Source organism: Polistes fuscatus, unplaced genomic scaffold (assembly GCF_010416935.1).
Source record: "Polistes fuscatus isolate 324 unplaced genomic scaffold, CU_Pfus_HIC Scaffold23, whole genome shotgun sequence".
Taxonomy (NCBI): Eukaryota; Metazoa; Arthropoda; class Insecta; order Hymenoptera; family Vespidae; genus Polistes; species Polistes fuscatus.
This window is the reverse complement of record NW_025113100.1, coordinates 1,256,165-1,282,349: the sequence shown is the minus strand read 5'-3', so window position 1 is coordinate 1,282,349 and position 26,185 is coordinate 1,256,165. Positions and strand designations below refer to the sequence as shown.

Below are 26,185 nucleotides of genomic sequence, written 5' to 3'. Positions count from 1 at the left end.
CAAACATATATTATAATTGTTAATAACATTGTAGATCGGTGAGAATAATAACGATGGATTAAATCCTATAATTAGTGGAGCAAAATTAGTGTCAGAATGGATCGGTGGTAGTTTCGTGAGAATAAACGGCGAAGTGATACCCGATTTACTTGTTCCAAAAAATCGTAAAAATTATTACACGTACGAAGGATCATTGACAACACCCGATTGTAAAGAAGTAGTAACGTGGCTCATAATGAAAGAAAAACTTACGGTATCCGAAGAACAAGTAAGTTATTATTATTATTGTTAAATCGAATAAAATATATTAAAAATGATAAAATAAATAAATTTGTATTATTATTATTATTATTATTAATTGAAATATTATTAATTAAATCCTTAGTTGGAAATCTTACAAAACATCGGATCGCCCGATGGAACATTGAAATTTAATTATCGACCAACCCAATCTGTCGGTAATCGAAAAATTTATTATAATCTACCAGGATGTTCATCAGCACCGAGAAATCATTTTTTCTTACACGCGTTTCTCATAATTTATTGCATATTCTTCGCCAAATTATCATAATTGTTTCTCCAATACCAACGATTTATACCAAAAAAAAAATACAATGATGCCAGTAAGTATGAAAAAAAAGAAGAAAAAGAGAGAGACGGGTATACGCATTTTTCTCTTTTTCTTTTTTTTTTTCTTATAAAATGCAAAATGCATAAGCAAAGTGTATTTCATTGCTTTTTTTTTTTGGTTGGGAAAGTTATCTCGTTTTATTGTTATTATATATTATTTTTCATTTTCTTGATAATATTTATTCAACGGGGGCGTATTATTGTTCGCCGAAAAAATTGTTTACATATTTGTTTTTCTTTTTCTTTTATATATATATTAATTTAAGGTATAAGGGAAATTTGTTAATGAAAATTATTTTCATAATTGTAACACCCAAGATAATCGTCACGTGCCATGATAATAATGTGCCAAATAATGAGAATATGTTTTATATAATAGAGAGAAAAAAAGGAATAGTTAAAATAATACGTTTTATATTACTTAACATTTAAAAGAACAAACAAAGAAAAAAACAAACATTAGACAAAAAAATATATTACTTATATTGAACGTGCCATTTTACCTTTTCTTTTTATATATACATATATATAAAGATAATAGTACTATATAATAATCTATCGTCGTATAAAAAAATATTCACGATCTATGCGCTTATTAATTATTATCTAATATGAAAATATTGTTTTTTTTTTTTTTATCGTACACATTACATATATAAACGAATATTTTATATATAATATATAATTATATCGATCACTTATTTCGTAATACATTGTACTATAAAATTAAGTGCCATAACAAACAACGATGTAAATAATAATAATAATAATAATAATAATAAATAAAAAGAAATTGTTATTAAAAGGAAAAAAAAAATACAATCAGAAAGTTTAATTATTACGATACACCTTAACCGTATTTTATAAGAGTGTAAAGACAATTTTTGTTCCCTAATAAAAATATCTATATATATTATCACACACTTTCGAACGAAATTATGCATTTAAGTACGAAACCCATTGTAAGAAAACAAAACAAAAAATATATAAGAATTATGGTAGTTCCCTGACTCTTCTTCTTTCTCTCTCTTTCTATATTTTGCCATTTATTTTGAAAGTAGCCAAAGTACACTTTAATATTATTTTTGTTGTTAATCGTAATAACATTTACAACTGAATGTTAACTGTAATAAAAAAATATCATTTCGTGGAAAAAAGTAAAAAATGAAGTTAAATCACTATCAAAATAAATGACTTATAAACAATATATATATAACATTGTAAAAAATAATTAATAATTAATACGATGAATTTTTTCTGCTTGAAAAAATATATATATGAGCCGTTTATTGAGAAAGTGGCCTAACTCCATTTAATCTTAAATTGAGATATTTAAAGGTTTGCGTTTCAATGCATTAAAAATATACGTAAAGAATAACAATTAGTTATGTTGCTTAAGTGTATCTAAAGGTGTTCAATTTACAGTTCCTATTAAAATAATGGCAATTATTAAGTGAATAATATGCGTTTTCTTACCAAGAATGGAGTTAGGCCACTTTCAAAATTAACAACCAGATTCGTTATAAATTTGAAGGAACCGAAGTCCATTCAAATAATTTAAGATGCTTCAAATTGCGAAAAAACAATACTTATTTTATTTTACATATCTTTATAACACTTTAAAAACATAAATTATGCGATTCAAAATATTTTTTACAAACATAAATTACAAAACAATTTTCTACTCATCTACATTTTGCGTATGTGAAAGGATTTAAAGAAATCATGATGTTCCGGTGGTATATATCGTAATAAGTCAATTATGTCCTTGAATTTTGCGGTTGTAATTTGTCTTATATTTTATACAGTGGTGTCAATACAATATTTTCGAACTTTCTTGGTCTACCCCGACGTGGTATTAAATTCAGGACTTTCAAATTTTCGTTCTCATTCATTGTGTCTATATAAAATCTTATTCATTTTTGACAAAACGCATCCAACATATTTTTAACCAGTTTATTGGTTCTCCGTTAGAATTCTTGACCCTTTTAAAATTGCGTCTTCTAATAATTTTGTTCTACAAATCTTCTTGTCTCATTTCATGTACAATAAGTTATTACCTTTCCGACACTTTTTGATAATATTGTAATACTCTCGGGGGACAAACAGTAAATTATTTTTTTTAATGCCATTTCTACCACACCAAAATCTCTACTCCTAATGGAGTTAGGCCATTTTCAAAATAAACGGTTCAGTGATTCAACTAACTCTGAAAACTTATGTGTCGAGAATTACCGTATTTACTCGGCTATAAAAAATCTTAAATGCTTTATTGATAGATAATTTGAAGTTGTACATGTTACCGTGGGTAACCGGAAAAAAATGAAAAATGAAGTTAGGCCACTTTCAAAATAATACGGCTCATAATATATATATATATATATATATATATTGTTGGTGTTGAAAATTGTTAATCGGAATCATCGTTATCGTCGGCGGAAGAATACTTTTTACTTTTGGATGATTTTTTTTTACATTGTGCTGCCTTCTTACTCGAATACTTCCATCTTTTTTCATCACGATCCTGTTGACATCCGGTTGCAAAGAATTCTATGCTGGTACCATGCTCGTCTATTTTATCATTGCTATATAAATTTCTAACATTGACGGTGTAAGTGCAATCCTGTTTAAGATGACGTAGATCATAGTGAGGAGTCTGCGAAATAAAAATACTTTCGATACTTGAGTAATAAATCGTTCGAGTAGTTACAATCGATTAAACGTCAATATATATATATATATGTGTGTGAACTGTAAGTAGTTAAAGCAAATATATGGTCAGACGATATCTCATTCGTGTACAAAAATAAATCTATCTTTTTATTTTAGATTATCAAGAAGACAAATACTAAAAATGATAAGGCTTATACCATTACTTATTTATTAAATCAATAAAGTTCGAAATAATACTGTCGATATTTATAAAACAAACAAATATAATTATTGATACGCGATATTAGTGATTCAGAATAATTCGCATTTTTTCAAATTATTATTTATAATGATATATATTATTTTGAATGTTCAACGATTATCGTCTAACCTTGTATTAATTATAAATATTATTTTAATAATTAATTTAACGAAATTATTTTGTCAAGTATCGATAAATTAGTTTTGCTTTTCTTTTTTTTTTCTTTTTTTTTGGTTTATTAAATATTTATTAAATAAATTATTTATACGTGTGTAAATGAATAATAATTCGAATGAATAAAACGATTATATTATATTACCTGAATAACTTTCCACAGTAATCTTTTTTTTGTTTCAAGTGTATCCTCGTAGACGGACGAACATGATTCTTCTTTCCAACTGACGTTATACATTTTTGCATCTTGATTCATCGGCCATACCAAACGTACCTTAACGTCACCGCAATGACAAATCATTTTTCTTACGTGAAGACCACCTTGATACCTTTCGCACCTGCGAGAACGTCTCCCGATGTCGGCTTCAATTGAAAGTACGCATTTCTTCGATGATTTATTTTTTACACATTTTTTTCTTCTTTTTTTTTCTTTTTTTTCTTTTTTTAATTATTCGTTTCGAGAGAAATTATTTAAGATTTAAGAAGAAGAAAAAGAAGAAAAGAAAACAACGATAAAAAAAAAGTAAAATAAAATAAAATGAAACATATAATTGTTAATAATAAAAATAATTATATGTAATAATAATAATAATAAAGTATTTAAAAAAAAATAACAAGAAGAAGTAGAAGGAAGAAAGAAGAACAATTAAATAGGGGAAAAAAAAAAGAAAAAAAAAAAGAAAATTCTTTTAGTTCTTACCAAAAGCCATATAATCCGTAGCGTTGAAAACTTTGGATGCTTTTCTGGATGCCAAACGTCTTCCGCCATACAGAGCAACTGCTTGAACTTGAAGAAAGTATTGGCACTTCGGTTCCCAGTTCTTCAATTCGTAACAAGTTTTATCCTGTGATAAAAGTTTTCGAATTAGTTGATTAAAACAAAAAAGGGTTAGCATCTTCTTTTTTTCTTTCTTTCTTTTCTATTAGCATTACCATTGCATTCTCATGGTAAGTGCAATACTATTTTTTACTTTTTTTTTTCATCAAATTCGTAAAGAATTTTATTTCATTTTTTTTCTTTAAACAAAGTCAAAAATTTATTTCTCAAATATTTTGTTTCAATACGAATTCAAATAATATTAATACTAAGTTAAATAAGTCTATATAAATATATAAATAATTAAAAAATAGTAAATATAAATAAAATAATAATAAATAAAATAAATATAAATAAAATAATAAATAAAATAATAAATAAATAAATATATAAAATAAATAAAAATTGGAAAAAAAAATGTGTGCAAGAAAAAAAAGGTAATGGAATAGTGAAATATTTGTTCTCGCAACACTTGTAACATTTCCAATGGAAATTTATATTAGAACGGATTTATCATCGAATAAAAATTTGTAAAAAAAAGACAATTATGCAATTAATTAATTGATACCTTTCTAACGGTCCTATGAAAAACTAAAACAGAATCGTTGGTTGGACTATGGATGCGTCGACTCCAAAAAACTTTGTAGAATGTTATGGGAACGTCCGATGTCGGTTTAACCCATCGAAGATTGATTCTTAACTTGCCACTAACCAAACGTGCTCCTGACAGGGTTAGGTTCTGTGGTTCTTTAGGGTTCCGTGGTTCTGAAAGTAAGAAAAAATTCTTTCAGGAAGTTTTATTTTTTTTTTTTTAGCGACGACACGAGTCTTTAACCTGTGCTATCGATTTTTTACGTATAATAATAACAATAATAACGATATCAAAGGAAACTAAATTACACACCTTTCACCTTTCATTAATAAAATATTCGATAATAATCGAGTAAAGTTAAAACGATTAAAGGACGTACGATCGATTAAAATGTTCCTTTTTTTTTTTTTTAATACGAGAAATTATTATTAACCATTTCACTTCATTTTATTTCATATTTTTTTTTTTAGTTCACACATGTAATATTCATCGAATGCCGAGAACGGGGACGTTTTTCTTCTTCTTCCTTTTTTTTTTTAATTTTTAATAATTAAACGTTCGCGTAGAAACGTTTAAAGATAATTGTCGATCATTTGAACACGTGCATATTTCAATAGCAAGACCAAGTTTATATTTATCGATTTGAATGAAATAATAAATTATTATATAGGAGAATAAAACGTTGGAATCTCGTTCTTGAAAAAGGATAAGAATTATTAATAATAATCGAGTTTTGTGAAATGTTCTTATAGGAAGGTACGAAACCATATTGAAATAATAGTCAACCACCAATCGTCATTTCGATCGTTTTTCTTATCATCACGATGAATAGTATTAATTTTCGTAACACCAATCGATGGAACGTATTTATCAATATGTTTTCGGGAAATATTTTACCCGTCAATTCGGACGAATCGGAATTGTCATTGTTATCAATAATTTACGCTATATTTACATGGATAATAATATTGATACACGTTTGTACTTGTACCGTTGGAATATTTCGGGTATCGTTGGAATCGGCATTGAGAAATAGTACGAGTAATTTGATAATCAGTACTGAAATATTATTCAATTTATCGCACATGTATAGTCAAAGATATTTATTGAAACGATTGATCGATAATTACGATTATTTATTATCCTCGGATAATGAATTACTCAAAAATACGGTTGTATCTTACATCAGACCGATAGAAAAATTATTGAAATTTTATACGATGACCGAAGTGTGTATGGCTGTTCTATGGGTTTCAAGGCCATTGCTAACGGTTTATCAAAAAGAACAATTCGTACACGAGGATTACGTTTTACCGATTAGTGTAACCAACGAACCAATTTCTCGTAATATTTTTATCATCAGTGTTATCCTAGAAATCTTTGGTCTTGGATATTTGATTATGAAAAAAGTCAGCACGGATATATACAGGTTGCATTTGATACTTTTGCTTACGTCGCAATACAAATATCTGAGAATACAAATGGGTATGATATTTCAAAGGGATAATAATTTTATGAAACATCAAAACGTTGATAAAGAATTGAACTCGTTGCTGCGTCATCATTCGATCGTTGTTCAGTAATTATGAATTCATTTTGAATTTATTGAATAATATTTTGAAGAACGATGTGTATAAATCAATGTTATTGGAATTGTTTTTCTAATAGGGCAACTAACACGCTGAAAAAATTACTATCCTTCAGCGTTTGTATCATACACTTGGACAGTGTATTACGATTTTGTTTTTTAAGTTACATGCTGGTAGAGGTAAATCATTTTTCGTTATACGATTGAATTTGCGATTAAACTTATTCATTTATTTTTAAATAAATTTAGAACGTTTTGTTCCAAAGTGTTCAAATTTAATTTTAAACGAAACACGCGATTATATTTCACAAAATTAAATAATATTAAAAAGCACGTGTTTAATATTTTCTATATAAATATTATTATATCCAAATTTTCTCTCATTTATATTTTATTAAATAATAAATCTAAATTTGTAAAGAAAATTATACGAGATAAATTAGTAATTTTGTATTTTTAGAACATGACGGTTAACATGGAAGGATGTGTGATAATATCTTACGCAATTGTTGCTATATTACAAATATATATGATTTGTTTTTATATACAGGAACTTCTCGAAGCGGTTAGTCGGATGAACAATTGTTTTTCATGAATTAAACTCAATTGCAAAAATATTTGTACGTATTATTTGTAGGGTTCCAACTTGACCGAAGACGCGTTCTACGAAGGATGGTATTCATGCGAATTACCGGTTAAACAAAAATTCAAAGTAATCATGTTTACGAATAAAATGAAGTGTCAATTGTCTTATTGCGAAAATGTCGATTTAAATTTACCTTCATTCGTACAGGTAAAAATATATATATATAATTTGATAAATATAATGAAATAAAAATTCTAAATTAGATAATTCTTTTTCAGATTATCAGTCAAGCTTACTCCATGTGTCTACTTCTTTTGAAGTTTAAATAAAAACCGGTTTTGAAATAAGGAGAAAGGGTCAGAAGGGCAAAAAAAATTTTTCTCTCTCTCTCTCTCACTCACTCTCACATTTTAATGAAAGGTGCACGAGTTACTTTACCGAAATCGATTGTAAATGAAGTTTCAATAAGAAATCGTATAAGTAACATAATTATACTTAACGTATAGTAATATTTCAATTGGAATTCGTTTGCGAATCGCGTTTGGAACATTTATAATCGTACTTTTAAATTTTGTTTAAATAAAAAAAGAAAAAAAGAAAAAAAAAGAAAGAAAAATAGAAATTATTTTCATTTATAAATTACCTTTCGTCTTGAAAGGTCTCGAGGGTTGAGAATAACCTTTAGAACCATTCCCATTGATAGCAGCAACGCGAAATTGATACCAATGACCTGTCTTCAATCGACCACGAAGAGTCGCGTGAGGTTTCGTAGAAACGTGCCTAACCGTCCAAGAACTCAATCTTGATTCTAAATAACGTGGACCGAGGAGATGACGTTCTTCTACTAAATATCTGACATCACCATTAACAGACAAGTTAGGATAAACTTGTCCAATATTTCGCCAAGTCAAATGTATTAGATTACTTTTTTGCTGTCTTATCTGAAGATTTTGTGGAATCGGTGGTAAATCTGAAAATAAAAACAACAAATTAAACTAATTTAACTCATTGCACACTTGTGTGAACTTATTTTTCGATTTAATAATAATTAATATGATAATTCGAATTATAACGATATTTATTTAATAATTATTTGAAATTATTATTTACTATTTATTTATTAATTAGGTTTCATTTGGACAATACTACTTTAATGAATAGCTTCAATAATATATTCGTGCAAAATAATTTCTCTCTCTCTCTCAATATTTTGTGAATATAATTATATTTGAAATATAATTATAGATATGTCACAGATAATATAATACGTGATTAATAGAAAATTCATTAGGATTATATTAATTTACCAGTTATGTTATCCAAACCGACAGGATGCATACACGTGACACCACAATCGTGTGAACAACACTTGGTCAAATCTGGACACCGTGAATCGCTGTCACAGGCAATCAAACAAACAGCTTCGAAGGGTGACATAAAAGCACTTTCAGGACAGTAACCAGGTTTCGTGTAATTCGATGCCAAACAATTTTCCATACACTGAAACAAAAATATAATAACAATATTTTCTTTTCAATATATAATAATATAATATAATTTATAATTTATAAGTTACTTTTTATTTAAATTATTTAATTTGTTTTGTTTTTTTTTTTGTTGTTTCAAATACAATTCCCAAAAGATTAAATTGAAACCCGTGAGAGATAAAAGAAGACATTATACGATGGCAACGTTGAACGTTTTCTCAAAATAAGAAAGTTAAAAATAAAAAAGAAAATGATTCGACAGTTAAAATATTCCGGAAGATCGTTCTGTAGGTTATCGTTCGTCCTTCCACTTTTTTCATCGTTCCTTGTCCCCGCGTGAAACCGATTTGGATGTTCCGAAACGGGCAACTAAAACGAGAACTCACCTCAACGATCGTTTTCAAAACGAAATTTATTATCTTACGAGTTAGTTTGTAATGCGATACAGTTGAAGAAAAATAAAAAAAAAAAAAAAAGGGGGGGATATTTTTTCCCTTATCTCAATATAAAGATACTTTACTGTCCGAAGTCAAGAGTTTAAAAAAAAATTAAGCGCAGAAAAGGGGGAAAGCAAAAAATATTCGTAGCTATTCGGGTGTCCAATTATCATCTCTTCCGTACGTTTATAATTTTAATTTGGGATTTAATTAAGAATACGGTATGTATTATCCTTGTTTATTTAACTTCAAAGGGATAATATTATTAAAAGAAAAAAAAACTGATGTGTGTACTTATGTACGCACGTAAGAAGTTATACTTCTTTGCCGTACCAAAACGAACATAACCTCAATAACCTCAATAACCTCAAAAATAACTTCAAAAAAAAACTTCAAAGAAAAAAATACCTTAAAAAAAAAAACTGGTATGTGTACTTATGTACGCACGTAAGAAGTTATACTTCTTTGCCATACCAAAACGAACATAACCTCAATAACCTCAAAATAACTTAACAAAAAAAAATTTATTATTATTATTATTAATTTAAATTTATTATCGATATATTATATATATTAGAAAGAATAATAAAATATCATAATATAGATATCAGTCCACACTAAATATAAGAGAGATGTATGGAATTACTTCACGCGTCAACAGCCATGGCGCGGTTACAGCATTAGTTCTCGCTCGATCATTTAAGTAAAGCAGCGCTGAGTACGATTAGTATTTGGATGGGTGACCCGCTTGAGAAAAAAAGGGGGGAAGAAGAAAAGAAGACAACTTCATGCCGTATATTTGAAATCGCTTTGCCGCGCTTTGTAAATACCGACAAACTTTCATGGTGTCATTTTTCCAGACGCTCGGAACAAAATCACTCCCCATAACCATTTCCCCAACGCGCCAAAAAAAGTATAACTTCAAAAAAGAAAGAAAAGAAAAGGAAAGAAAAGAAAAAGGAATAAAAACAAATGTAACTTTTATTCTATTGTTAACGGATGCAAGTAAATATATTTAGTTGAAAGTACCCAGGAAAACTAAGCTTTTTTACCGTTTACGATCAATGACTCGGAACGGTTCAATGTTCAACCTGGGAAAAGATATATGTTGAAAAGAATACGTAAGACTTTTCCTCCAGAAAGAAGAAAAAGAAAGAGAAGAATAAGATAAAGAGGAAGGAAAGAAAGAAATAAAAGAAAAAGAAATATATCGTTTTACGAATTGCCCCCCTTTCCCACCCACCAACCACCACTTATTTTACCCATTTCTCTCGTTTTATCTTTTCCTTTATCTAGATAAAGGTTCAATGAAGGAAATCCTGGAACGTTTTAAGCGTTAGTAGTTCACGAACGACCCAGGGTATTCGCTCGGACTGTCCTGGCTGTCGCAGAAGAGGCATATATCATTCGAACGGTCGAAGAAACTGGTTCGCTTACTTATTGGCCTACTTTTTACGAGCAATGTATAAAGAAAGAGAGAAAGAGAAAGAGAAAGAGAGAAGAGAACGCGTGCTTGGTTCACTCGACATCGGTGATCGCCCTGGGGGCCATTGACCAGCTAATGAAGTTTGCTATGAAGATACTAAGAGTACTGTCTGATCAACATTGTGGTCTCAACTTTGTACTTTCACTATTCTACTCTAATATATTCTACTTTTTTGTACTTATTTTATCGTAAAATCTTCTATTTCTACTTTATAATTCGAACTTGTTAATGAAATTCGCCATGAAGATACTCTGATCAACATTGTTGTCTTCTGAGTTTTATACTTTCACTATTCTACTCTAATATATTCTACTTTTTTGTACTTATTCTATCGTAAAATCTTCTATTTCTACTTGATAATTCGAACTTGTTAATGAAATTCGCCATGAAGATACTCTGATCAACATTGTTGTCTTCTGAGTTTTATACTTTCACTATTCTACTCTAATATATTCTACTTTTTTGTACTTATTTTATCGTAAAATCTTCTATTTTTACTTAATAATTCAAACTTGTTAATGAAATTTGCTATGAAGATACTCTGATCAACATTGTTGTCTTCTGAACTTTGTACTTTCAGGATACAAATCCAGAAGAGAAGTACACCGTGACGACTTCGATTAAATAGAAATAAACCGAAACAAAGAAACAAATAAAATAAATGAAAAAAAAGAAAAAGAAAAAGACAAAAATTATACGAAATATTTGATGGAAGAATCAGAACTATTTCGACTGAAATCGATCGAAACAAATGTGAAAGAAAGAAAGAAAGAAAGAGAAAGAGAAATAAAATTCAAGCATCAGCAAGATCTTGCATTATGTTGGAAAAAAAGGCACACGATGGTTCACGACCTTCGATTTCTCGAGAGAAGTATACAAGAAAAAGAAGAAGAGGAAAGAGAAAGAGATGGTGGTGATGGTGGTAGCGACGGTGGTGATGGGAATGGGAAGGAGAAGTAAAGAAGAAGAAGAAGAAGAAGAAGAAAAAGAAGATGAAAAAGAAGAAGAAGAAGATGATGATGAGTAAGAAGAAGAAGAAAAACTACAAGGAAGAGAACTTACAAGGAAGAAGAAGCAAAAGAAAAAAAGAAAAAAAAAGAAGAAAGGAACAAAGTTAACGAAGTCGACTTCCAAAAGGGTTACCGCGCCGACCAGAACGCATCAATACTAACTAAACCGAAACGTTAATACCTTCCCGCGAATTCGTAATTTGAATTATAAAAGAACGTATCGAGTTCTTTCGTGATATTTCGTTTGTGCAACTTCGTTCGAAGAAACTTCGAACCCTCTCTCCTTTTTTTTTTCTTTCTTTTCTTTTTTCCTTTGTCCCACTCAACTTCGCCATCTTCTTCCCCCATTCACCTAACCTCAATGTATCTCTTTCTCGGTTTTCTTTTTTTCCTTTATCTTCCTAACCTGAATTATAAAAGAACGTTTCGTTCTTTCGTGATATTTCGTTTGTGCAACTTCGTTCGAAGAAACTTCGACCCCCTTCTCCTTTCTTTTCTTCTTTTTCGTTGTCCCCACTCTCAACTTCACCATCTTCTTCCCCATTCACCAAACCTCAATGTCTCTTTTTAGGGTTTCCTTTTTTCCATTATCTTCTTCTTCGTTTTCTTTCCATGTGTGTGTATATGTGTGTGTTTTTTTTCATCATCTTCTACATCAATTCATAATCACGATCGGGTTGAGAAGAAAAGAAAAAAAAAAGAAGAAGAAGAAGAAGCTTTTATCACCGTTCCATTTGTGTCTCGATGACGTCCGATCGTGGCGCCATTAACGAGGCAGATCGGCAGAAATCTCAATCTCTCTCACTCTCTTTCTCTGGCCTTACCTTTTTATCTTTTCGTATTCGATTTTTCTTACCGAGGGTTTTTTTATTTTTTTTTTCCCTTTCTCTCTCTCTCTCTCTCTCTCTCTCTCTTTATAAAAGGATTCGTCGCGCGAAGATAGTCTGTAATTTCCAAGAGGGTAAATTAATGAAGTTTGTGTCCGAGAAACTTTTGGACCGCCCTCGTTGGCCCCCAAGCAACATTGTTAACGAAATTGTATGGTGATTCATGCCGGGTCAATTTTTTACCTGTCGCGGAAATGAATAACTTTCAAGCGAAGAAGTAACCGTTCCTTTTTTTCCTTTTCTTTCCTTTCTCGCTCTCTTTTTATTTCTCTCTCTCTCTCTCTCTCTCTCTCCTCCTTCTTTCTTCACTTCTCCTTTTCTACTTTGAGAAGAGGTCAACATAACCTCTCCGATGCAATATCAAAAGGAAAGAAGATATTAAAGGTAGCCTTACAGTAACCATAAAGTTGCACAGCAACTTTTGATTGAGATATGAGCAATCTTCGATCATCGGTTATCGTTTATCTTCTTCTTTATTTTCTTTCTTTTTTTACTACTACTTCTTCTTCTTCTTCTTCTACTTCTGCTTCTGTTTTTTGCAACTAAATCGCGAAGAACGATTTCATTTAACGGATTCTTTTTATCTTGTTTTCTTTTCTTTTCTTTTTTATTTTTTTTGTTGTTGAAGTAAATAGCACATTCCATCGGACAAATATATCCATTAAATTTTATATTGAAATTGAAGTTAAGGTACACCGAAAATGTTCAACGAAACGAAACGAACAAAACCAAAGAAGATTATACCTGAATGAAGTATATATATATAGTAGTAGTAGAGAGAGAAATAAAAAAAAAAAAAGAAGAGAAACATTTTATCGTTTTTAAAGAATGACGAAGCAATCGAGCTCCAACAACTTCCATACGTTAACCTTGCTACTTTGAAGTATGTCTCTGCAGAAGAAGCAAACACGTTTTCCAATTCCGACAGCGACCAACCATAAACTTTGCGAAGTTCATTTCTGCCATTGCCACACATACAATCTCACCCAGGGATCTTCATAATTCAACGTGCTAAGAAATGAAGTCCGATTTTGACGCATGCTCGTGATAGATTGAGCTGAAGTGCATACACGCAAAATATATATATATGTAAATTTAATTTAACGATTATGCTTATGCACGAGCACACACGTAGATATACATGTACATATATATATATATATATATTTATAAATTATGTTGCGAAGCAACATAAACATAAGAAAAACAACCTTTCAAGATTTTATCGACACTCAATCGATATTGCAACAAAAGAAAAAATTTAACTAAATAAATTGCAACCAAGATCTATGAGTCTTTTACGGAAAGTAAACTTCGATCAATTTATTATATTCCCTTTCAAACATAACCTCTTTAAATCATAAATAAGGTCAATGTACACTACTTTTGAATAAAGTATTCATTAACGATAGTTTTCAATCTAATTAATAATGCAAATATATTATACCATTATTGACCATAAACTTGAGTAAAAACATGTTAATATATATGAACTTGTGTGAGATTTAATATCACTAAATTATTAACAAATTGAAACTTTATATATTGTACGTAAGTGCGTGTAAATGCAAATGAGGTAAGTGTACCCAAACTTTTTACAGGTAAAGTATATATATATGCTTACTTAATGTTTTATCTATTACTAATATATCATAAGGTATTAGATAATCTTTTGCCGACATTTAATGAGTTTTACAAAGACCAAACGGTGTAAGATTTAATGTCATCAAATTATTGTACAGAAATGCGTATAAATATAAATGAAGTGTATCCAAACTTTTTAATACAGGTAAAGTATATATATATATGTTTACCTAATAACTATCTATTATTAATATACCGTAAAATATTAGATCTTTTTTTACGGTGTAAGATTTAATAGCACAAAATTATCGTACATAAGTGCAATAAATGAAGTAAGTGTACTCAAACTTTTCGATACAGGTAAAATATAGATATATGAATTACATTATGTTTATCTAATGACTATCTATTACTAATATACCGTAAAGTATTAGATTTTATTTTTACGATGTAAAATTTAATATCACAAAATAATTGTACACGAGTACAATAAATGAGATAAGTGTATTGAAACTTTTTACAGGTCAAGTATTTCTATACATATAAAAATATATGTTTACCTAATGATTTATCTATTACTAATATACCGTGAAGTATTAGATGATCTTTTGCCGACAATTCGCGAGTTTTCTTCCAAAGAGCAAACGGTGTAAGATTTAATGTCATCGGAAAGATTGATCGTCAGTGGAAGTAGTAGGGATAAGAAGAACCTGTTTTCGATAATGTCGGAAGATACGTTTCTAGTCCGCTTATAGAGAGAAAGAAAAAGAAAAAAAAAAGAAATAAAGAAAAATAAAAAAAAGGAAAAAGAAGAAGAAAAAGAGATGAGTAAAAGGGAGTCCGTCCGTAGCATTGGAACTCGCGTAACGCGTTACTGGTGTAAGCTTTTATAGGCTATTACTTTGGAGACTTTATTGCCACCCGCCAGTCAAAGCTCCCAGGGCTATCTCTTCCACCTTCGTCATAGCCCTTTATACTATACTACCGATGGCCTGAATCATTGCAAACGTTATGCAGCAGAAAGGGGGAAAAAGAAACATTTAGAGATAGATAGATATAAAGAAAGAGAGAGAGAAAGTATTAGCAATAAACCTTCGCATCAATAACTTATTGGAGTCACCTAATCGTAAGTTAAAATAAAAGGTACGTGTAATTGTGTTACTACTACCAAACTATAACTCGTAATTCTATCTTTTATTTTTATATTGGGAAAGGAGTAATGTATATTGATTGTAATTATATTTTTGATTTTCTATTTAAAGTTGGGAAGAAGAGAAGAATAAAAGGGAAGAGATGTGATGTTAAATATTTATAAAAAGTAAATAATAATTATAATTAAAACTAATATCATCTAATTGTAAGTCAAAATAAAAGGTACGTGTAATTGTGTTACTACTACCAAACTATAACTCGTAATTCTATCTTATATTTTTATATTGTGGGACAAAAGTAGTGTATATTGATTATAATAATATTTTTGATTTTCCCCATTTAAAGTTGGGAAGAAGAGAAGAATAAAAGGGAAGAGATGTGATGTTAAATATTTATAAAAAGTAACTAGTAATTATAATTAAAACTAATATCACCTAATTGTAAGTCAAAATAAAAGTAGTGTATATTGATTAATAATATTTATATATAATAAGAAAATAATAATAAGAGATGTGATGTTAAATATTTTTGAAAAGTAAATAATAATTATAATTAAAACTAATATCATCTAATTGTAAGTCAAAATAAAAGGTATGTATAATTGTGTTACTACTACCAAACTATAACTCGTAATTCTATCTTTTATTTTTATATTGGGAAAAAAGTAGTGTATATTGATTGTAATTATATTTTTGATTTTCCATTTAAAGATGGGAAGAAGAGAAGAATAAAAAGGGAAGAGATGTGATGTTAAATATTTTTGAAAAGTAAATAATAATTATAATTAAAACTAATATCATCTAATTGTAAGTTAAAATAAAAGGTACGTGTAATTGTGTTACTACTAGTAAACTATAACTCGTAATTCTATCTTTTATTATTATATTGGGAAAAAGAGAAGAATAAAAAGGGAAGAGATGTGATGTTAATATTTATAAAAGTAAATAGTAATTATAATTAATATCATCACCTAATTGTAAGTTAAGATAAAAGGTACGTGTAATTGTGTTACTACTAGTAAACTATAACTCGTAATTCTATCTTTTATTTTTATATTGAGAAAAAGTAGTGTATTGATTATAATTATATTTTTGATTTTCCATTTAAAGTTGGGAAGAAGAGAAGAATAAAAGGGAAGAGATGTGATGTTAAATATTTTTGAAAAGTAAATAATAATTATAATTAAAACTAATATCATCTAATTGTAAGTTAAAATAAAAGGTACGTGTAATTGTGTTACTACTAGTAAACTATAACTCGTAATTCTATCTTTTATTATTATATTGGGAAAAAGAGAAGAATAAAAAGGGAAGAGATGTGATGTTAAATATTTTTGAAAATTAAATAATAATTATAATTAAAACTAATATCATCTAATTGTAAGTTAAATAAAGGTACGTGTAATTGTGTTACTAGTAGCAAACTAACTCGTAATTCTATCTTTTCTTTTTATATTGGGAAAAAAGTAGTGTATATTAATTATAATAATAGTTTTGATTTCCCCATTTAAAGTTGGGAAGAAGAGAAGAATAAAAAGGGAAGAGATGTGATGTTAAATATTTTTGAAAATTAAATAATAATTATAATTAAAACACTAATATCATCTAATTGTAAGTCAAAATAAAAGGTACGTGTAATTGTGTTACTATTAACAAACTATAATTCATAATTCTCTTTAAAAAGTATACATTGATAAGAATTAAATTTTTGATTTAACGTGGGGAGAAAAGAAAGAAAAAAAAAGGGTAAGAAATGTGATGTTAAATATTTCTAAAAATTAAATAATAATCATAATTAAACCCCTCTAAACGTCGTAATAATAATAATTAGTAAAACACGTGTTATAATTATCGAATTTCAATTGGATAAAAATTATCGAAAAATAAGATGATTAATGAAATGAAAAAAAAAAGAAAAAGAAAAGGATAAAGAAGCAAGAGATAAATAATAGGTTAACATAAGAGATAAGAATAAGGGTAAGGAATAAGAAGAAGATGGTAAGACAAGATCCGAGATTCCCCATGAAACTACTTGACTTTTTTTTTTTGTTAATGTATATAAGCGTTTTATTTGCGAGGATCGAAAGAAAGAATCCTTCTTTCTCCCTCGCAGGACACTTTCGTCCTCGAAAATCCTTCGCGTGGATCGTTTCGGGTTCGGGCTCGGGCTCGATTAGCATTTTCGAAGTTCCAGCTCGAAAACCATTGCAACAACTGCCGCGAGAGAGCAAACGAGAGACCATAAATCCTCGAGCGTGACGATGATTCAAGTGGACTCAGGGATTCAGGGACACACGCATAATTAATTAGACGCGGACCTAAAGTGCACAAAGAAGACTCCGAACGCCGAATGATTCATGCTTCTTCTCCTGTGCTTCTGGCTTGAGTTTAACCAACGACTATGTTCGTTCGTTCATACGTTTGTTTGTTTGCGTGAGAGTGTCTATATAAAACACACGTGCACGTATGTATGTATGTATGCGCATACGAAAAGAAAGAAAGAAAGAGAAAGAGAGAGAATAACCAGCGACTGGTTCGGTGATTTTATCACGATATAAATTTCAAATAGTTTCAACCTAAGTAATACAAAATATTAAACCGAAGTTTTACCCGCTCGGTCCTTTACGTTGACCACGCCCCTTTGTTTCTTATTAGGCTGGATTAAAACTTCGTGCAATTTTTTCTTTTCTTTTTTTTAAATTAATATTACATTTCTAATGTAAGTACATTTTAGAAAAACAATCCGTTATACGGTGTTGTAAATACAATTTGTAACACGATAAATATCAACTTGAACTTTGAACTTTTGATTCACCCTAATTTACACACTGATAACATCTCTTAAGGATTCGTTCATTTTTTTTTTCTTTTTTTAATTTCTTTCCCTCCTCCCCCACCAATCGTTAGAAGAATAAAATAAATCGATAAGGGAGAATAAGAAACGTACGATCGAGTGGAAATTTTAATGCGTTTTATCTTTTCATTATTTTTCTTTCTTTCTTTCTTTCTTTCTTTCTTTCTTTATATTTTTGAATCTGATTAAATTTTTACCTCGTCCGGATGATTATCCCCGCAGCGTGCGTCGCATCTTGCAACTCTGATCGAGTCGTATTCCTCGACATACTTTGTCCAGGATGCGAAACATCCTGGCAGCAACAACCACCATGGCCACCACTCTAAAAACAAACCAAAAGAAAAAAACAGAAAAAATATATTCACGATAATGGATAGATAAGGTAAGCTATGTCGTAGTATTTAAAATCTATTAATAGTATTTCAATGTTCAAGCACGATGATTAAAATAAAACTTCAGTTTTACCGTAAAAAACACACACAGATAAAATTTGAATTTCATATGCGTATGATATCAAAAAAAATTGTAAGATTCCATAGTAGTTTATAATTTATTTACAAATTCTTAACATAATAATTATCTTGTTTAATTCAAATTGAACAATTCAGTATCAATTATTCAGTAACAATTCAGTAAAACAATTATAATTTGTTGGATTGGATAACAAAATAATATAAAATAAAATAGAAGTATTAAACGTTTTCATTTTTCAAATGTTAATAAATCACATTTATACATACCAATTGGAAACATAAATAAATAAATAAATAAATAAATAAATCAAGAAAAAAAGGATCGATCTATTGGTGACAAAAATTTCTAAATAAATCTCCAATGTTCATATCGGCGTACAATGCACAAATCCACACACACACACACACACATATATATATATACTTCACACACAAAGTAACATAAACGGATTGTACGGTTACGCGTGGCGATATGGCCGAGCTACCATTTCACGCCTCATTAAAGGGATCTAATGGGTCTCGCACGCGCGAGAACAACCAACCGAACCGTTCATTGTACCAACAACTGAGAAAATAACGATCCGTTTAAAAGCTAAAACGTTAGAACGAGTTATACATATACATATACATATATACACGTACATATATGTATATAAAATACGACCAATGTTCGTGGAATTTGCAATAGCTCGTGAAAATCCAAAGTATCGGGCCCTTTAAGTATCTTCTTACACAAAAAATTCTTCATAAGTCAAACCCATCCTATGAATCTCTACGATGGAAAAGATCCTTATTTTTTTTTTCTTTCCTAATCCCTATCCCCTCCCCTTCCCCCTTACCCCTCTCTATATCACATAACTATATTAATATTTATTTTGAAAGCAACCCAAGTTCATTTGTCAGTTGTTTGTCGTGTTAACTATAATAACGTCATGTACCATCCTGTTGGTTAGTTGTCAAAAAAAATATTTTGTGGGAGAGGGGGGAGGGAAGAAAAAGAAATAGATTTAGGTCATTTTCATATATATTAGAACGAAACAAAAGTTTTTCGTGCGTTTGTTGTGTCGCTTTTTTTCAGATAGGACAATTTTTGTTTGAAGTCAATATAAAAAATTACTTTATATGCAAATGAAATATTAATAATAAACAAAAGGCATGAATTTTTATAGAACCAGAAGTTCGTAAGTTTAATCCATTGTTTATCGGATAGTGCAATTTTTGTTTGAAGTCAATATAAAAAATTACTTAATATGGGAATGAAATATTAATAAAAATAAAAATGCATGAATTTATGATTTATATGCAAATGAAATATTAATAATAAACAAAAGGCATGAATTTTTATAGAACCAGAAGTTCGTAAGTTTAATCCATTGTTTATCGGATAGTGCAATTTTTGTTTGAAGTCAATATAAAAAATTACTTAATATGGGAATGAAATAATAATAAAAACAAAATTGCATGAATTTATGATTTATATGCAAATGAAATATTAATAATAAACAAAAGGCATGAATTTTTATAGAACCAGAAGTTCGTAAGTTTAATCCATTGTTTATCGGATAGTGCAATTTTTGTTTGAAGTCAATATAAAAAATTACTTAATATGGGAATGAAATATTAATAAAAATAAAAATGCAGGAATTTTGTGTCGAACCAGAAGTTCGTGCGTTTAATCCATTGTTTATCGGATAGTGCAATTTTTGTTTGAAGTCAATATAAAAAATTACTTTATATGGGAATGAAATATTAATAAAAACAAAATTGCATGAATTTATGATTTATATGCAAATGAAATATTAATAATAAACAAAAGGCATGAATTTTTATAGAACCAGAAGTTCGTAAGTTTAATCCATTGTTTATCGGATAGTGCAATTTTTGTTTGAAGTCAATATAAAAAATTACTTAATATGGGAATGAAATATTAATAAAAATAAAACTGCATGAATTTATGATTCACCCTAATATTCTATTTTTCTATGTTTTTTTTTTTCTTTCTATTCGTTAATATATCCATTGTTCTATATATCATTCTCAAAGAGCTCATAACTCAGAACACTTTAACCCAAGTTTACCCAACCGATCGATAAAGAAAGAAAGAAAGAAATAAAGAAAAAGAATGAGAAAAAAAAAAAAAGAAAGGATAAAGAGAAAGAAAAATTATCTTTGCTATCATATTACGATCTTTAACGTTTTACGTTAAAAGCGAAAAACCAGGCGCGACCTTCTTATTCGTCCGAGTCTCGATAGGAATTCCAAAGGAGGACGAGGACGAGGAGGGAAGAGGAAGAGAGAGGAAGAGGAGGAAAAGGATGAGAATGAGGATGAGGATGAGGATGAGGATGAGGATCAGGAGGAGGAGTATAGTAGTCGAGAAGAAGACTTCGTTCGTTCTCCACGGGAACTCAGGGGGACCACGTTGGGTATATCTCGATCGCGATCGTTCGCATAAATCGTATTTTGCTAAATCGAAGAAGAACAATCTTCTTCTCTTTGGATTCGAATCCTTCTCTCTCTCTCTTTCTCATCTTCTTCTTCTTCTTTTTCATCTTTCTTTCTTTCTTTCTTTCCATCTATCTATCCCTCTCTCTCTCTCTTTCTTTCTTTCTATCTACGTTTAACGTACGAACGTCGTTTTCTTTCACCGACGTTCGAAAGTAAAAAAGACGAATTCCTAAACAAGTTAAGTGCCGATCGAAGGTACCCAAGCTGTGGTGGTACCGGCTTACAAGCTGCTAAGCCTCTTCTTCTTCGACGAAGCGCCATCCTGGTAGATGCAATAGGAATGTGGAAAACGTTTACTATACTCTTTCTTTTATATTACATCTATCTATCTATCTATCTAGCTAGCTAACTATCTATACATATATAAATCTATCCTTTTATCTATATCTTCTATCCTTATTTATAATTCCAAATTTTCTAAGCAGTTCGAATTTTAACTTCCTCCCCTCTCCTTTTTTTTCTTCCACCATCCCACGCAAAATACCGTCGCGCATTCTCACCATATTGTTTTTATCGTTTTATTTTAATGATTCCTCTAACGAATAATGAAAAGATTCCAATTTAATCGATCATCAACCCTTATTTTATTTAATATTGATCCTTATCGAGAGCAACAAGTTACAAATTTTTCCATTCTATTCGAAAACCCCTAACGAATTCTCGAGAATTGGGTTCAGGGAAAAGGAGGGGGAAGGGGGGGATAATACCGTTTGACCCGATGAAGATATACTAAATCTTCTGTCTCCTATTTTTCTTTTCTTGTGTTGTTTCTTGTGTCCTTTATTTCGATCCTGTCTCTCAAGGAACCTCATTTGATCATTTTCATTTTCTTTTTCTACTTTTTGCTTTCTTGGGGCTGAATATTTTTTTCTTTTTTTTTTCTTATTATTCGTTTATCGTTGTCAGTCAATTTCGATAAGAAAAAGATACCACTTTCGTTAAATAAGTTTTCTTCTTTTAAAGTAATTATCCATAAAGTAATTATCCGATTGTGCGATTAACTCTCCTTTCTTTCTTCCCCCTTTTTTCGTCCCCCCCCCTTTTTTTCACACCGGTGTAATACGTAAATGTAATTAACAGTAAAACGTAATCGATGAATAATCCCGTTAGTAAGCGAATGAATGAATGAATGAAACTAACCTATCGTTATTAAAAATATTTTCTTGAAAAAACGCGCACACGATTCAATAATACAACATCTAAGATTTCGTATGAGTTCTGCGAAATGTAAGGAGAAATATGAGACTGCATGAGACCGCAGTAAATGCAATCGAAACATCGAATTGTTATGCCGTTACAACACGTCGTAAAAAAAATACAAAGGAAGAAAGAAAAAAAAACAAGAATCCAAATGACAGGGGAGGGGGAGGAGAGCAAAAGGTCGCGCGTCGAATTTTATTCGATTATCTCGAAAGGGGGATGGACTGGCGTGGCTGGGGGGGACAAGGGGGGAGAGTGTGATAAACAAATTGGATTATTATCGAGAACATAATCTCTCGTGTCGATTAAATATTACTTTCCTTTTTTTTTTTTTAAATTAACCTTGCAATTGACGTTACAAGAAAAAAAAATGAATCGATTCGTTGTGTGTTCTTTTTTTAATAATAATAATAATAATAATAATAATAATAATAATAATACAATTCTAGAGAGAGAGAGAGAATCCTGTTCTCATTTCTCTTTTTCGGTTTATTTCTATATTATTTTTCTTTATTCTTTTCCTCTTTAATGTCAAGAAGCACGCGTCAAACATTAGAAAGTTCAATATAATATATATATATGTATATATGTATATATGTACAGATCTTATAAATATGTACATACGTCTAACTGTTGATCAAGAAGACGCATGCACCATTCGTTTACACCTTCCGTCTCTCGATCGTATCTGTCCGGATTAGCGGTCCTATCAGACGTGTTTCAAATAAACTATACTTCCGACTAGTTCGTGCACTTTTAACCGTATAAAAATCATTCCCCCCCCTCCCTCTACCCTTCTTTCCCGATCAATCATCCTTATCTATCCTTTAAAACCTTGTCACACTTCCGTATCTCTCTCTCTCTATCTATCTCTCTCTTGCTTTCTATCAAGATTTGTAATTAATGATATTTAACATCAATTAACCGTTGGTTGGATTACTTACTTACAAGTTTTGATTTAAAAACCGGAAAATAGAAAAGAAAAAAAGTTAGATAAGAAATACTTGTTGTTAGTAAAAAAAAAAAGGGAAAAAAAAGGGGTGGGGAGTTTGTTAGAAATCAGTCCCTTTATCCTGAACAATGAATTCGGGGCCTTATTTTATATATACATAGCAAAGAATATTGTATCGAAAAGGATGACTCATATACCTGTTTCCTTAATGCCAGTTCGACTTATTTCACTAAACTAATCCCTGCGATATATACCTTCGAGAGGAACGTTCTTGTTCTCTCTCTCTTTCTCTGTCTCTCTTTCTCTCTTTCTGTCTCTCTTTTCGTCCTGTTCGATCGACTGTTAAATCCTAAATCTTTTTTTCGAGGGAACTTGCTAAAATAGTATGTGTGTGTGTGTGTGTTGTATATACTATCTAGAAAAAGGTTGTCCTTGATCAAATATTCGCGAGTTAGAATAAAAGAAACAAATAAAAATCAATTTCTCTTTGTCTACTTCTTTTTTAAACGAGAATATTCAAAATACTAATTTTTATAAAACCACATTTTTAATATAATATATATATATTTTTTTTTAAAACGAATTTAAAACAAACAAAAAGAAAATAATACAATTAAATTTGTAACAACTCCCTTCCCTCCCCAAAATTAGAATCCTCTAATTTTCTAACATAACATACATTTATTTCTAACATAATATATATATTTAAACGAATTTAAAACGAACAAAAAGAAAATCTATGACAAATAATAGAATTAAATATGTAACATGTTGAAACAACCCCTTTCCTTTCCTCCCCAAAAGTTAGAATCATTAAAAAACGAAAAATAGCGAAACAATAAACAAACGTAGTAAAACATACACACGTGTGATATACATATAAAATAACAAGGTGATTTGTTAAAAAGAAAAACAAAAAACGAAAGAAAAAAATAAGAAAAGTAAATCGTAACGTATCCCTTTAACCCCTTTTTACGATCTATACATACTTTTAAGGGTGGTGGTAGTCGGTGGTGGGCGCCAGCAGCCAGTGGTGGTGCCTTCGATGCTGTTGGAGCCCGCCGAGTTGGGTTTGGACGTTGGCCTACCGAGTGGAAGCATCTGAGCCGCTTTGCCAAGGGGACGACGACTCTTTCGCTGTCAGTCGAAGTTTAATGAAGATGGTTGTTGTTGTTGTTGTTGTTGTTGTGCGTGTACACGCGCGCGGTTCACGAGAATAAGAATAAGAAGAAAGAAAAAGAAAAAGAAGAAAAAGAAGAAGAAGAAGATCTCGAAGGGGGGACGTTTTACAATTTGGATTCCCTTTTCTTTTTTTTTTCTTTATAATCACTGACAAGGTGAACGACAACAACGAGAACAAACTAACGACGGTAGGTCTGGTGGTTGATGGTGGTGCTGATTGTGCTGATTGTGGTGTGGTTTTAACGGCAACAACGGCAGAGCAACAACAACAACGAAACAAACGAAACAACGAAACAACTCTCCTCGGATACGAACGTTTTAAACAAAAAACAAAAGAAGAAGAAACAAACAAAAAAAAAAAAAAGAAACGAAATGCAACTGTTACGATCAAACGACGACGAAGACCGTTCGAACTGGGATCAAGCTTACTTTCCTGACCGGGCCGATCCTGTTGCTGCTGTTGCTGCTGCTGCTGCTGATGCTGGTGCTGGTGCTGATGCTGGTGCTGCTGCTGCTGCTTGCCTGCCGCTTGCCTCCCCCAGTACTTCTCCTACTCTAACTCCGGCCCACACCATTCGTTTCCACCACCCTTCTACCACCCATCGCAATGACCGAATCATTAAGTTCAGGAAGGGTCCTCTCCTGCCTTCGTTAAGAAATCTCTCCGTACTGATCGCTCGATTTCTTTCCTTATCCTATCCTCCCTCCTCCCCCCACCCACCCACCCCCTCCAGAACTTCTTGTTTTTTTTTCTTATTATCATTATTCTTTTTAATATACTTTATTTCATATATAATTCCTAATACCAACGACTGATTCTCACGAGACCCTTTTTTATGTCTCTCTCACATCCTTCTTTTACTTTTATTATTATTATAATAATAACAATTTTTAACATTATCATCGCATAGATTTCCATTATTGATTAACCACAGGTTTTTCGTTTTTTATTCTTTCTATAAGACACCTAAAATATATCAAATATATAACATACGCATCATTTTTATTAACGCAGATTTACGTAATCTTCTCTTCTTTTGTTTTTTTTTCTTTACATAATCGTTCGATAAAAATGAAAGAGACGCGTGTGTATTTATTATTTCGACGAAGATTCTTAACTTATCTCTTATAATACTTCGAGTAGATTATTTCTAATATAATTTAGAGAAGAAAAAGGTGGTGGTGTTGGGGTGGAGGGGGGAGGGAGGCGTAGGGGGAGGGGTTAGGCAAGTAAGAAGACCAAAAGGAAGTTAAGTAAATTAAACTAAAATAAAATTCGAACGATTTTTATATCGACGAGGAGATACTCGTGGAGTCTCTTTGCAAAATTAACGAGAAAGAGAAAGAGAAAGAAAGAAAGAAAGAGAGAGAAAGAAAGAAAGGTTTTATCGTCGATGGTTTCGTGAATAGGTTTTCAGTGGTAAAAGAGAAGGAGAGGGAATGATCAGAGGATCCCCCAAAGGTGGGAGGGGAAGGAAGAGAAAAAGAAAAAGAAAAAGAAAGAGAAAGAGAAAGAGAGAAGAAGAAGGACAAGGGGGGAAGAGAACAGAGAGGGTCTATCTTCGAGTTCTTGGCAAATCCTACCTCGAGCCTGCCGCACAGGTACTGCAACCTGTGTGGCATGAGAACGGGGCCTTCTCTCTTCCCACATAATGAACGACTTCGAAGAACGG

The 26,185-nt window shown here is 30.5% G+C and overlaps 3 protein-coding genes across 3 annotated transcripts in view; 2 read left to right on the top strand and 1 right to left on the bottom strand.

Annotated features, from left to right (window-relative positions):
• Positions 1–774, top strand: part of LOC122518083 (putative carbonic anhydrase 3) — a 7,789-nt gene extending 7,015 nt beyond the window's left edge. The window contains exons 5-6 of the mRNA XM_043636763.1: positions 35–268; positions 386–774. Of these exons, the coding sequence (XP_043492698.1) occupies positions 35–268; positions 386–571 (420 nt within the window). The 3' untranslated portion in view covers positions 572–774. The remainder of the gene's footprint in view (positions 1–34; positions 269–385) is intronic.
• A 2,244-nt stretch (positions 775–3,018) lies between these two features.
• LOC122518242 (anosmin-1) lies at positions 3,019–24,431 on the bottom strand. The gene is made up of 8 exons (XM_043637040.1): positions 24,320–24,431; positions 18,395–18,519; positions 8,609–8,801; positions 7,945–8,271; positions 5,104–5,300; positions 4,419–4,563; positions 3,864–4,081; positions 3,019–3,286 (listed from the first exon to the last, which is right to left on the bottom strand). Exons 1-8 carry the CDS (start codon positions 24,429–24,431, stop codon positions 3,041–3,043), a joined length of 1,563 nt encoding a protein of 520 aa, XP_043492975.1. The 3' UTR covers positions 3,019–3,040.
• LOC122518082 (odorant receptor 94a-like) lies at positions 5,945–8,031 on the top strand. Its single transcript, XM_043636761.1, has 5 exons — positions 5,945–6,706; positions 6,796–6,912; positions 7,190–7,280; positions 7,353–7,508; positions 7,580–8,031. The coding sequence occupies exons 1-5, from the start codon at positions 5,952–5,954 to the stop codon at positions 7,628–7,630; spliced, it is 1,170 nt and encodes a 389-aa protein (XP_043492696.1). The 5' UTR covers positions 5,945–5,951; the 3' UTR covers positions 7,631–8,031.
• Positions 24,432–26,185: the final 1,754 nt, after the last annotated feature.